Source organism: Erinaceus europaeus, chromosome 6 (genome assembly GCF_950295315.1).
Source record: "Erinaceus europaeus chromosome 6, mEriEur2.1, whole genome shotgun sequence".
Lineage (NCBI taxonomy): Eukaryota > Metazoa > Chordata > Mammalia > Eulipotyphla > Erinaceidae > Erinaceus > Erinaceus europaeus.
The window spans coordinates 38,364,860-38,379,087 of NC_080167.1; the positions used below are offsets into that span (position 1 = coordinate 38,364,860).

The 14,228-nt window shown below is 37.0% G+C and overlaps 1 protein-coding gene across 1 annotated transcript in view; it reads left to right on the plus strand.

Annotated features, from left to right (window-relative positions):
• KMO (kynurenine 3-monooxygenase) overlaps positions 1–14,228 on the plus strand; it is a 53,054-nt gene that overhangs the window by 21,764 nt on the left and 17,062 nt on the right. Inside the window, exons 5-7 of the mRNA XM_016192320.2 lie at positions 8,962–9,010; positions 11,777–11,864; positions 13,630–13,795. Coding sequence (XP_016047806.1) covers positions 8,962–9,010; positions 11,777–11,864; positions 13,630–13,795 — 303 coding nt within the window. The remainder of the gene's footprint in view (positions 1–8,961; positions 9,011–11,776; positions 11,865–13,629; positions 13,796–14,228) is intronic.

The window sequence follows — 14,228 nt, forward strand, 5'->3', positions numbered from 1 at the left end:
CCTGAAATCTAATATGCAGGTGAGATGGTGTCATAGTTAGAAAAATGACTAGAAAGCTGGATCAGGAAAGAGAGTATCTCCCCAAAACGGGCAAAGTATATAAATATTGTTAACTGTAAACCTCACAGGTTTGATCTGGGGCCCATATTCAGCATAGGAGCCTATGTAACTTCTGCATCCCTGTAGGTCTGAGCTCACATTCTGTGGTCATGGCTAGGAACATCCCAGGCTGCACTAATTTTGGGACCCATCTTCCTTGGGTAGTAGGTATTGTATGTTGTCCAACCTTCCTTTGGAGAATCGAAGATTCCCTACTATTATTGATCCATTTTAAGGGCAAGGTCCTATGGGGGCCCAAAAAGGGGCCTATTGTGTTGTGACAGTAGTGAGAGGGATCTGTTAAGAGGTCTAGGCCCATGTCTGTGGGAACCCCAGGGTTCCCTGACTAGGACCCCAGGTGGTGGGGAGGCCTGGTTGTGACTAAAGAGTCATCATTAAAGTATTCCAAGCTCTTGTTAATATTCTGCTTTTGTAGTGCTTATTTTGAAGTAAGACTATTCTATGGTTTCTGAAACCACAGAGTCAATTTAGTGATGAGTGGTTTATAAAAGAAATCCATTACCCTACTTCGAGTTTTTCTTCTAGGTTTTTATAAAAATGTACAAAACTAGGTGAAATATACTTTTTAAATCTATTTCTGAGTCTGTTTTCTTGAAAAAAAAAATGAGTATATCAAACATGGTTCAACTAGAAAAAAACAAGCCCAATTGGCTTTGTCCAGAACACCCAATGTCATTAAATTCAGATTCCATATGACGTTTCTTGATTGTTTTGTTTCTTTATTATTAGTAGTAGTATTTTAGTAATGATCAACAAGATTGTGAGATGAAAGGGGACAACTCCATACAATTCTGACCACCAGAGTTCGATATCCCATCCCTTCTATTGGAAGCTTCTCTATGCTTTATAACTCTAGGATTATGAACCAAAGATTTTTTTTTTATTTATTAAAAAAGGAGACATTAACAAAACCATAGGATAAGAAGGGTACAACTCCACACAATTCCCACCACCAGATCTCTGTATCCCATCTCCTCCCCTGATAGCTTTCCTACTCTTTATCCCTCTGGGAGTATGGACCCAAGTTCATTGTGGGTTGCAGAAGGTTGAAGGTCTGACTTCTGTAATTGTTTCACTGCTGAACATGGGCATTGACTGGTCGATCCATACTCCCAGCCTACCTCTCTCTTTCCCGAATAGGGTGGGGCTCTGGGGAAGCGGGGCTCTAGGACACATTGGTGGGGTTGTCTGTTCAGGGAAGTCTGGTCAGCATCATGCTAGCATCTGGAACCTGGTGGGTGAAAAGAGAGTTAACACACAAAGCCAAACAAATTGTTGAGCAATCATGGTTCTAAAGGCTGGAATAGTGCAGATGAAGTGTTGGGGGTGGTCCTCCATTTTGTAGATAGCTAGTAGGCATATTTTAGTTATATTCCAAAGGGCCTGTGGCTATACTAGTTTTTTTTTTTTCTCCTGAGCCTGAAATCTGATATGCCAGTGGATCCATGTTATTGTCTGGGGAGATGATGTCATGGCTAGAAAAAGGACCAGAAAGCTGGATAAGGGAAGACAGTAGCTCCCAAATATGGGAAAGGGGTGTAAATATTGTTGACTGTGAACCCCATCGATTTGATTTGGTCTGGAGCCCATATTTAGCTTAGGAACCTATGTGACCTCTGCATCCCTGTAGATCTGATCTCACATTCTGTGGTCATGAGTAAGAACATTCTGAGCTGCCCCAATATTGACCCATCTTCCTCAGGTGTAGCATAGAGTATGTTGTCCAGCCTCCCTTCGGAGGATGGAACATTCTCTACCATTGTTGATCCAAGTTGAGGGCAAGGTCCTATGGGGGCCCACAGAGGGGTCTGTTGTGTTGTTCCTGATAGAAATGACTGGTAACAATGGAGAGAGGGATTTATTTGAAGTCTAGGCCCATCATATCTGTTTGGGAATCTCAGGACTCCCCGAATAGTGCCCCAGCTGAAGGAATGGCCTGATAGTGACTAAAGAGTCATCATTAAACTATGCCAGTCTCTTGCCCTTATTCAGCTTTTGCAGTCCTTGCTTTGCTAATATTAGCTTTGGAGTGAGTGAGATAACTGTAATAGGAAGTAGGTGTGGAGGGTATCTAAGTTGAATTAGATACTATTTCATTAGGAACTTTATACTGACTCACTGCAGACTATTGTGTACTTTTTCTTTCAGGCATATATTTTGCCCTAGTTTGTGGATACATGTGAACATATGCTTTGTCTCAAGGGACCTGTGGACCAAAGATTTTTATGGGGTGTAGGAGGTGGAAAGTCTGGATTCTGTAGTTGCTTCTCCACTAGACATGGACATAAACAGGTCAATCTATATCCCCAGCCTGTTTCCATTTTTTCCCTAGTGGGGTAAAGCTAGGGAGGTGGGACTCCAGGACTAATTGGTAAGGCAGTCTGTCTAGGGATGTCATATTGTTGTCATGGTAGCATCTGCAACTTGGTGCCTGAAAAGTATGGAGATACAAAGCAGAACAAATTGTTTAATAATTAGGTAAAAAATATAGAGGTAAAAAAATATAAAGGTAAAATATAGAGGTAAAAAATAGATAAAGATATAGAGGTAAAAAATATAAAGGTAAAATATAAAGGTAAAAATATAGAGGTAAAAAATATAGCAGATAATATTTGGGTTCTTCATGTTGAAAGGAGCTACGAAGTTTATTTTAGGTATATTCCAAGGTAACCATGACTTTACTAATTTTTTTCCTAAGAACCATCTACAGGTGGTCTGAAAGCATTGTCTGGGAAGATCGTGTCAGAGTTGGGAATAGGACTAGAGAGTTTGATCAAGGCAGAGAGTATCTCCCAAATATGAGGAAAGTATATAAAAACCATTAACTGTAAACCACATCGGTTTGTCCTAGAGTCCATGTCTATTCATATTTAGCACAGGAATCTGTGTAAACTCTCCATGCCTGTCAGTCTCAGCTAATATTCCATGGTCGTAGCTAGGAACATTCTAGGCTGCACTCATTTCAGGACCAGTGTTCCTCAAGTAGCAGAATATGTTGACCCGGCCTTCCTTCAGAATGGAACAGTCCCTATCACTGTTTTTCTACATTGAGGGCCAGGTCCTATAGAGGCCCACAGAGGTTTATGATGTTGTTCCTGATGGGGATGACCAAAGATGGTGCAGAGAAGGATCTGCTAGAGGTCTAGGCCCATCATATCTGCATGGGAATTCCAGGATTCCCTGATTAGGGCCTCAGATGATAGGGTGGCCTGGTAGTGACCAAAAGGACCATCATTGAAGTCTTGCCCTTATCTGACTTTTGTGGTCCTTACTTTGTCTTACAGGGTTAGACTTAGAGTGATTGAGGGAAGTGAAATAGGAAGTAGGTGAGGAGGGTGTCTAGGTCTAAGTAGAAAATATTTGATTAAGTACTTTATGCTATCTTCTTTAGGTCTTTCTATTTGCTTGTTGCAAATAGAACTTTGATGTGTCTGATCCTATAGCTCCTATTGCTGATGTGTCAACACTTCTCAGGCTTGCCTGGGACCTTGTTTAAATGCAGCATCAAATTCTTTAAGGCTGGGTAGAAGGTGAGTTTCTGCATTTCAGACACACTCATGAGGTGTGTGTGTGTGTGTGTGTGTGTGTGTGTGTGTGTGTGTGTGTATGTGTGTGCTGCTGGTTGAGGAATAACACCAGAGATATAGCACATCTGCTCATAATTGTTTTGATTATAAAAGTGACTGGAGAACCTTGTACCCATTAGGATGGCCACTATCAGAAAACGAAAAACATAAAATGAGTGTTAGGGAGGATGTGGAGAGATTGGAAGTCTTGTCTGCTACTGGTGGGAATATAGAATTGTATAGTCACTAAGGGAAAAAGTATGGTTTGGTGCATGGTGGTAAAAAAGTACCTAAGTTTAGGGTGAGAGTGTCTTTTCCGACACTTAAAATGTGTCAATAACTGTACTGTAAACCATTCACAACCATCCCCAATAAAATGATAGCATTTTAAAAAATAGAATTACCATATTATCCATGTTTATCCATTGATCGATAAACATCTGGAAGAATTGGAAGTAGGTTCTTAAAGAAATATTTGAGCACTTAAGTTCATAATAACAGTATTTACAAAGCATCCCAAATGGAAGTAACTCAAATATTTTCTATTCAGTGAATGGTTTGATAGGTAAAATGTGATATGTATACATATACATGTGAGATAATTGACCATATATATTTTATTTTGGTCTCTGCCCTCAATTCCTAGCATGGAGTTATTAAAACCCTTGTAGTTTCCCAAGTGATAAGAACTCAGACATCATTTGTTGTCATAACTGGTCTTTGACCCTTATTCCCAACACAGAGTTTCTCTAGAGTTTCTCACAGAGTTCTCATGACAGCAGTGTCTTTTGTTTTAATGAGATAACTTTTGGTGGACTTCTGGATGAGGGGTAGGCACTAGAGAGTCTACGTTATGATTAGTTTAGAACTTGTAGCTCCACCTTCCATTCTCTGCAGAGTGAAGAGGACCTGGAAAGTGACTTAATAATCAATTATGTCTACATAATGAAGTCTTCATAAAAATCCCCAAAGTCTGGGGTTCTGGGGGTTTCCCAGTCCATGAATATACTGAGGTTTTAGATGAGTGGTGTGCCCAGAAAAAGCATTATTGTGCCTTGCTCTATGTGCCAATTCCCTCAGCATGTTTATCTATATTCTTTCATAGTAATCTGGTAAACAATAACTGCTTTCTTGAGTTCTGTGAACCATTCTAGCAACTTAATAGAAGCTGAAGAAGGAGTTGTGAGAATCTTTGATTTATATCCAATTGTTCAGAAGCACAAGTGATACATTATACTTGTGACTAGCATCTAGTTGGGGTGGAGGGCAGTCTACTGGGACTGAGTCCTTAATTTGCAGAATCTGATGCTATTTCCAAGTAGATAATGTCAGAGATGAGTTATGTTGTAGTGTACCCAGATGGTGGTTCAGAGAAGTACTTGGAGAAAACCTGACTTACGTGGTGTCAGAAGTGTAGTGACTGTAGTAGCAGTATGAGCATAAAGGAGATAAGCACAAGAAGAGTAAGTTTTCTGGATAATTTACACTGTAATCAATCAATATTTAAAGGTGCCAGTGGTGGTATGCTGGTTGAGTGCACACATTACAATGCCCAAGCACCCAGGTTCAAGCCCCTGGTCCCTACCTGCAGGGGAAAAGCTTTGGAGTGGTGAGCAGATCTGCAGGTGTCTCTCTGTCTCTCTACCTGCCTTTCACACACTACCCTCTCGATTTCTGGCTATCTCTATCCAATAAGTAAATAAAGATAATAAAAAGATTTCAAAGTAGAGAAATTCTGACACATATTTCAAAATGGATACATCTTAAGGACTTTATTCTATGTGAACTAAAAACAGGACAAATAATGTATAATTATATGTAGCACTTAAGCAGGTACCTAATATAGCTAAGGAACAGCAAGTAGGATGATAGTTGCCGAGAGGAAGGGGAGAATGAGGAATTAGTGATAATGGGAATCAACTTTGAGTTTTATAATGTGAAGGGTTCTAGAGTGTTGATTGTAGCACACCAACATGAATGCTTAATGCCACTGAACTATACATTTTTAAATCACCAAGATGGTAAATTTTGTACTATATGTGTGGTGCCACAATTAAAATGTCCTTAAAAATTATTTTTAAAAGTACAGCATTCCAGCAATTAAGGGCTTTGCTAGAGGGAGAAACATTGCAAAAGGATCAAATTTTCTATTTAATAACTCTTCACAATAATAATCTACTCTTCTGTATTAAAAAAAAACAAGTAGCAAATCTTCATAAATGAATTTGGCAGGGAAAAAAAAGGAGAAGAAAGGCTACTGATTGTCATAGTCAGATAGATTCATATAACTAATTTGTTCTAATTGGCCCCAAATTAAACTTGATGTTTTAAAGTATTTTATTACAGTGCAGTAGTTTACTCATGGGCACTTCAAGACTCTGAGGCCCTCTTGACCCCATCTCAACCTCTCCCTCCCCAGTCTTTTGCTTTGATGGGTACACTCCATCCCAGTTCAAGTTTTTGTTTGTTTGGTTTGGTTTGGTTTTTGCTTGTTTGTTGTTTTTTGCCACCATGGTTATCTCTGAGACTCAGTGCCAACACTACAAATCCACCACTCCCAGTGGCCATTTTTTCCTCTTTTCCTTTCTATTTTTATTTGATAGAACAGAGAGAAATTTAAAAGGGAGACATTAAGGAAGAGAGAAAGATAGAGACCTGCAGATCTGCATTACCACTTGTGAAGTGTCCTGCTACAGGTGGGGAGTGGGGCCTCAACCCAGGTCCTTGTGCATGGTAATGTGTACACTTAACTAAGTGTACCAGTACTTGGCCCACCCCACCCCCCAGTTCAAGGTTTTAAGCTTGATGTTACAGTGAAGAAAGAATTATCTCTTTATAATACTTATATAAGATTTGTACATACAAGTCAAGCCTAAGTATTCATACCAAATGAGTTCTTCCCATAAACAACTATTTTCTTCCCATGTGCTAAACTCTGGACCAATTGCTAAGACAGCATACAGCCAAGTAAGGGCAGGTATTAATCAAATTCACTGAGAAAAGAGCTCAGTTAAATGATGGCGGGAACCCTCAGTTGTGTCAAATCCGAAATACTGAAGTTGGTCAGAAAGGAAGTAAAGACTCAGTTTTCAGAGACTATGGAAAGTGAATTTGATCTGTTTACCTCTTAACTCAGCCACAAGATTGTATATTGTCCAAATCACACGAAGATCTCTATAAGAAGGGAAGTTGTATGAAACCTGATTTCTAAAAATATGTGTTTTTAATTAAACACCAATGTGTCTTGGGTAAAGAACTTGGGAATGCATTTTCACATGCAGTGATCAGCAACATGACTATAGTCACTGTGATTTATAATGAAAAATAGGGTTATATAATTATAAGAAGTGAATATCAAGAAACAAGTTGATTTCCTCACATAGAGAAATATATAGAATAGTATATAGAACAGTAGTGGTCAGTACTGATAAATTATGCTATTTGTAATAATAAATTAAGAATATTTCAATAATTAAAAAATTAAAAAAGAATATTTCAATACCACTTGTTAAATAGATTCTTCTTTCTCTATTTGATTTTTTGGCTACTTTATCAAAAATAATTTGACTGTAGGTGTGAAGGCTTATTTCTGGACTCTCAATTATTTTCCACTTGTTTATGTGTTTATTTTGGTCTCAGTACCAGGCCATTTTCATTTTAATGGCTCTATATTTTATTTTGAAGTCAGGAGGTGTGATCTATCCATTCTTTCTCTTTGCTTTCAAGATTACCTTAGCTCTCCTGTTTATTTTCTGTCTCCAGATAAACTTTGATTTTTTAATTTTTGTATTCTCTTGAAGGAATTTGGTGGGAACTTGCTAGAGATTGAACTAAATCTGTGTATGTGGCTTTGGATATAATAGCCATTTTGATTATATATGATTAACACATGTCCCAGTGTTGATTAATGGCCAGTGATTAATTAGAAGATTATTAGAAAATAGAATGGTGAGGCAGAGAATTAAGAGGTTCATGTTGATTCTCCTCATCAGTCAATGCATTTGTAGCATGACTGAGTTAACTTTATATCATGATAGATTGTGATGTTAATTTTAAAAGTCTATATTTGGAGAGTGTCACAAATCACCATATTTGCATTAAGTATTGTGATGTCACATACTTTGGAAAATCATATGCTTTAAATATTTAAAGAAGGAGGCTCACCCTGAACTGCAAGATTGCATTGTGACTTTCAAGATCAGATGAGACTGGGTGTGATTTGGCTCTTGATGCATGTTATAATCATGGGTTTAAGGAGTTATTTTTGCCATTGCAGGCTCCTTTCTCTATGAAAAAAAAATACACAGTAAAAATATGTGGAATATAAAGAATCAAAACCAAGTAATAGCCAAAACCAAATCTAAACAAATGCTTGAATTCTGAGTTTATCAGAGGGATTGAGGGGTGACGGAGAACAAAAGGAAGGAGATGCTTAGTGGACTGTGACTGAGGGGTGTGGGTGCTTTAGTGTTGAATGTGGTGTGATAACTATACTCCCAGAACATATATAGTATTATAGATAATTTCACCAAAATAATTCACAAAATTAAATTTTGTGAATGCATTGGTCTAAGATTTAATAGGATTGTAACTGGGTTAATCGGGCATATCTAATTATATTTATTTTTCTTCTGATTTTGAGATAAGCTAAATTATAACATGTATGGATCCCTAAGTTTTGTGATCCTTAGACACTGTGCCTCATAGAATAGTAAGTCCTGCTGAAATAAATGTCACAAAATTATATATAATTAACACATGTCCCAGTGAAGATTGACCCTACTCAGACCAACAGTCTCCACTACAACACACACACACACACACACACACACACACACACACACACACACACACACACAGTGCATTATCAAATTGAAATGTAGGCCTTCTGAGTAGTTTCTTTGGGAAGTTATACATTTATTCTAGTGATATGTTCTTTCTGGTGTTCTTCAAACTCTTCAATTTTATAGACCTAACATTAAGAAAATAAGATCTATGACTTATTGTTAAAACTATTAGTGAAAACAGTATCTTTGCTACAAGAAAAAGGTTTAACTTTTATTGTATCAAACTTCGAAAAATCTTAAATTTAAACATGAGCACTGTATTATGTATACTCAGGTAAAGTCTTTTTTATTTAAGGGCTATCCAGCTAAGTGTCTATAAAACTAAACTCTCAACATTCTGCAAAATCTCCTATTGATGAGTGAATAGTCTGGAATTATATTTGTTCATTCTCCACTAACATATATTATCTACTTTATTTTTCTTGCAGTATATTCTTTCCATAAGTAGAGAAAATCTTAACAAGGATCTATTAAATGGTAAGCCCAGTCCTTTCTTCTCCGGTTGTCATTTGCAATAAAGCACAAGGCTCGTCTTATGATTTAGTGAGTCTGTCAACTAATCTTTTTTTAAAATATTTATTCCTTTTTGTTGCCCTTGTTGTTTTATTGTAGTTATTATTGTTGTTGTTATTGATGTCATTGTTGTTGGATAAGACAGAGAGAAATGGAGAGAGGGAGGGGAAGATGGAGAGGGAAAGAGAAGCAGACCTGCTTCACCGCCTGTGAGGCAACTCTCCTGCAGGTGGGGAGCCAGGGGCTTGAACCTGGATCTTTACCCTGGTTCTTGCAATTTGTGCGATGTGTGCTTAACCCTCTGTGCTATCGCCAGACTCCCTTATTTGTTTTTTTTTTAAGAGATAGAGAAGCAGAGCAAAAGTTAAAGCTCCCTAGGCAGGAAACAGAGAGATAAAGAGAAGGTGGGCACAGACCATAACACCAAAGCTTCTTTCAATGCATTAGGGGCTAAGATTGTACCAGGGTCATGCACACGACATATCAGTACACAATCCAAGTGAGCATCTTCATGGGCCCACCTTCTTCCCACTCCACACCCTTACTTCTCACCCATTATACTGAAAAGATTAATTCCCTACAAAAATCGATTAAATATTTCTACTATCTCTTAAATCAGTCTTGATGCAGTCCAACAGCCTCTGATATCTGGAGAACAGAATTTCCCCATGATTTATTTCTACCTCTTCCTGGTCACTTACCTAGAGTGAGTTTGCAATATTTATGCAGAAGGATGAGTGAGGAAGCATTTCACTCTAATTGCTTCTCTTAAATACAACCTACATTACTCTTAATTCCATTTCTTATATTTGTCAGGCTGTGTTTTGGGTGGGTAGAGGGGTGGGGCAGAGCTAGAATATATCTAGATCTCTAAATATATGTATGTCTATATTAAGAAAACAAACCACAAAGTAGTTTTTTTAAGAGTAGTAAAGGGCCTGGGCATCCAGTAGAGGTCACACATTATAGTGCACAAGGAACAAGGTTCTAGCCCTTTGTCTCCATTACATACAGTTGTAGTACTACTTCAACATTTGTGAACATTGTAACATGCTCTTTTTAGAGTGTGCCACTGCCCAGCCCCATATATATATATTATCTAAACTTTAAAATATAATTCATTGACATGAGTTTCATTTCAAACATTCGAGAGTAATGTATGGTTAGAGATGAGAGAAGTACAGTTAGGAAAATAAGAGTATAACATTTTTCCAATGTCTGACCACAGAAAAGATTTTTTAGGGAGCATGTCTGAGGAGTAGTGTTCTGTGGGAAATTATCTGAGGTGTATTAACACTCAATTAAGTAAAGAATAAGGTAAAGTAAAATCTAAAAGTTGATTTTCCAAGCATTTTTTGTGTTTGTGAAAGATGTCCTTAGTGGTTCAGGTAGACTCTGATTTCTCCAGCTCAAGAACTTTCTCACATTCTTTGGCATTCCTAGGTTAAGAGGCTACCCAAGTCATAAGGTCATCTAACTTTGAAACAAACTTAAGTTAAACAGACTAGGAATGACTAAATGAGATAAAAGGCAGAATAATAGTGATGCAAAACTCTCATGCCTGAGGCAATGAGCTCCCAGGTTCAATACTCAGCACCATCACAAGTCAGAGCTGAGTAGTGCTCTGGTAAGGAGAAGAAAAAAAAAAGATAGGTTCACATAACAATAATGAGTTGCAAGAAAGAAATCGCTGGCCTATTTGTACTAACCTTTTGCTTTGTGTGATTTTTGAGTTTATAGATTTATAAACAGAAAATCTTGGTCTAAATTATTTCTACGGTCTATTTCACTTCTAACACCTATATACTGATTTTCAGCTTAAAGAATAACACATAGCCTGTAACTATATAGATCACCATTCCGCACAAATAATAGATTCAAAAATCATGTTTATAACCATAGTGAAAGCATGACTAATAGTTCAGAAAGTGAATTTCACTAGATCTAGCAGATGAAATGAAAAAAGGATTAAGATGATTTGATCCTATTTGTTGAGAAGATTCAAATCCTTTTGCTCAATTTTACCTCTGAATTGTTCCCAGTGTTTGATTGCAAGATACAGAATCAATAATCAATATTTGTGGCAATTTGAACTAGAAGTGTGGAGATATTTACATAGAGAGGTGATGCATGAAAAAATAAATATGACTGAATATTTCTTTTTTATATAATTAAAAATTATTGTTATCTTAATTTATTGGATAAAGAAAGCCAGAAATTGAGAGAGAAAGGGGAGATAGAGAGGAACAGAGACAGTGAGAAACCTGCAGACCTGCTTCACCTCTCATGAAGCCTTCCCGCTGCAGGTGGGGACAAAGGGGCTTGAACCTGAGTCTTTGCACACTGTAACATATGTGCTCAAACAGGTGCACCACCACCTGGCATCTCTGACTGAATATTTCCATCACAAAGGAAGCAACTTTTAATATTTAAAGCTTGTTCCTTTGCCAGCATGCCAGTAATTAAAATAATGTAAAACTTATGGAATAAAATTGGTACAACCTTTTTTAGTTGAGGATAGCTGATTTTTATTCCCATTCTACTTCATCCTGATGCATTTGACTAGTAATCGTCAAGTTACCATTCAATAACATCATGTTTAAATGTAAACATGAAGAGCAGACATCTCAATCATAAAATTTTCTCAGAAGATGTTGGATATTTCACTTGAATAAAAGAAATAAAAAGGGGAATTTTATTTTTGTTTGTTTTCTTTCTTTGCTTCCTCAGCTGTTGAGAAATTTCCCAATGCAAAATTGCACTTTGGTCATCGGCTGTTGAAATGTAATCCTGAGGAAGGAATGATCACAGTGCTTGGGTAATCACTGCTCAGCTTTTGACTTCTGAGGTGAAGGACTGGAGTGGAGAATTGCATCTGTAAACTTTGGTCTTTGACTCTTTTGAGTTAAATAGTCACTAAATGGATAATTCAGGGAATCTGAAATTAAAAATGGGACTTAGCTGCTTTGTGAATGTCAGTACTAGTGATTCATCTTTATTCTTTTACTTCCCACAATATTCAGAGTAAAACAAATTACCCTTTGCTAGCTATTCCTCTTCTCTTTACCATTTTATGGATGTGATTGTCTACTTTTTCTTGGTTGACTCTATTCCAAGTCCCATATTCCATTTTGAGATATATAATGGTTTTTCAGCCCATTCAATCACCACTTGTTAATATATATATATATCATTCTAATTTATTTGTATATTTTAATATGTAGAAGTGCACAATATAAATATATATTATATATATTTATATAATGAATCTCTTTATTCCAGCTTCTATCTCTATTCTCATCCATCTCACCCCTTAATTCAACTTTTCAATGAATAATTTTTTAATAATATCTTCATTGCCATGATCTCAAGCATATCTAAAAACCTAATGACCTACTTCTTGATTATCAAAAGTCTTATTCCTGACTCCTGGTACTTAGTAGTACTCCCAATCAACTACCCTTTTCCCAGTTTTTTCCTCCTTAGTTTTGTAAATACTCCTCAATCTCTCTTACTTTCTTTTGACCTCAGAAACCAGGTCTTCCTGAAGATCAAAGTGTTTTAGCTGTCATCCCTGCAATTACCTTTCCCATCTTCCTCTCCTTCTGTGCTCTGCTCCACTTCATTTTTTTTCCTTTTTGCCAGAATAATGTATTTGATCCTTTCATCTTAACATTAAAAATGCTCTTCTTTCACTCCCCACATTATACTATTTTGGTTTTTTTTTTTTTCCTTTCTCCTCTATGTTCTCCTCCTTCTTCTTTTTTTTATTTTTTGTCATTGTCTGGGTTTCACAGTTCCAGGTTGACATTTTTCAAATAGCTCAGAGAGAGAGAGAAAGACACCATAGTACCCAAATGTATCTAAGAATACAACCTCGAACACGAACATGGCATATCAGGCGCACTCTCTAGGTGAGCTACTTTGTCAGTTCTATATTTTTTTTAATTTTGTGCTTTTTAATATTTTTATTATCTGTATGTATTGAATAGAGACAGACAGAAATTGAGAGGAAGGGGTATGTAGAGAGGGTGAAAGACAGAAAGACACTGCTTAATCATTTGTGAAGTTTTCCCTCTGCAGGTAGGGGCCAGGGGCTTGAACCCAGATCCTTGTGCATTGTAACATGTGCGCTCAATGAGGTGCACCACCTCCTGGGCCCTGAGCCCTGTAGACTTTCCTTAAATTCATCTTCTGATACTTTCCTTTCTGGTCAAACATATTGCCTCTTGAAAATCCTGACATTAATGCATTCCCTCTATTTGGAAAATTCTACCTTCAATATTTCCTTCTTACAGAAAACTCAACTGTTAGTACTACCTGTGTAGTTTAGCATTTCTTAATTAATCATAATAGTTGTGTGTTAGTCTCACTGTTACATGAAAACCCATTATTGGGAAAAGTGTTATCATCTTGATTATATGACTGTCAACTTAAAGTTCTAAGTCATATGTGTAAAAGTGGATAGTTATTTTTTCCCTTGTATCATAAAAAGTACAGTCACTAATTTTTATACCCAAATAAAAGTACATAATCATTTTCATCACAAGACATTTTTGGGGGTGGTTCATTTTATTTTCCAGATCTGACAATGGTCCCAAAGATGTTACTTATGACCTCATCATAGGATGTGATGGAGCTTATTCAACTGTCCGAACTCATCTTATGAAGAAACCTCGTTTTGATTATAGTCAACAATACATTCCACATGGATACATGGAATTGACTATTCCCCCTAGGAATGGTGATGTAAGTCCCTTTTTCTTTCTTTCTTTCTTTCTTTCTTTCTTTCTTTCTTTCTTTCTTTCTTTCTTTCTTTCTTTCTTCCTTTCTTCCTTCCTTTCTTTCTTTCTTTCTTTCTTCTTAAAATTTCTTTACTGGGGGATTAATGGTTTACAGTAGGCAGTAAAATACAATAGCTTGTACATGCATAACATTTGCACACAACAATTCAACCCCCACTAGGTCCTCCTCTGCCATCATGATCCAGGACCTGAACCCTTTGCCCTACCTCTTTTTACTTTGGTGTAAACCAACTCCAGTTCAAGTTCTGCTTAGTGTTTTCCCTTCTGATCTTGTTTTTTAACTTCTGTCTATGAGTGAGATCTTCCCATATTCATCTTTTTGTTTCTGACTTATCTCACTTAACATGATTCCTTCGGGCTCCTCTTTTATCCTCTTC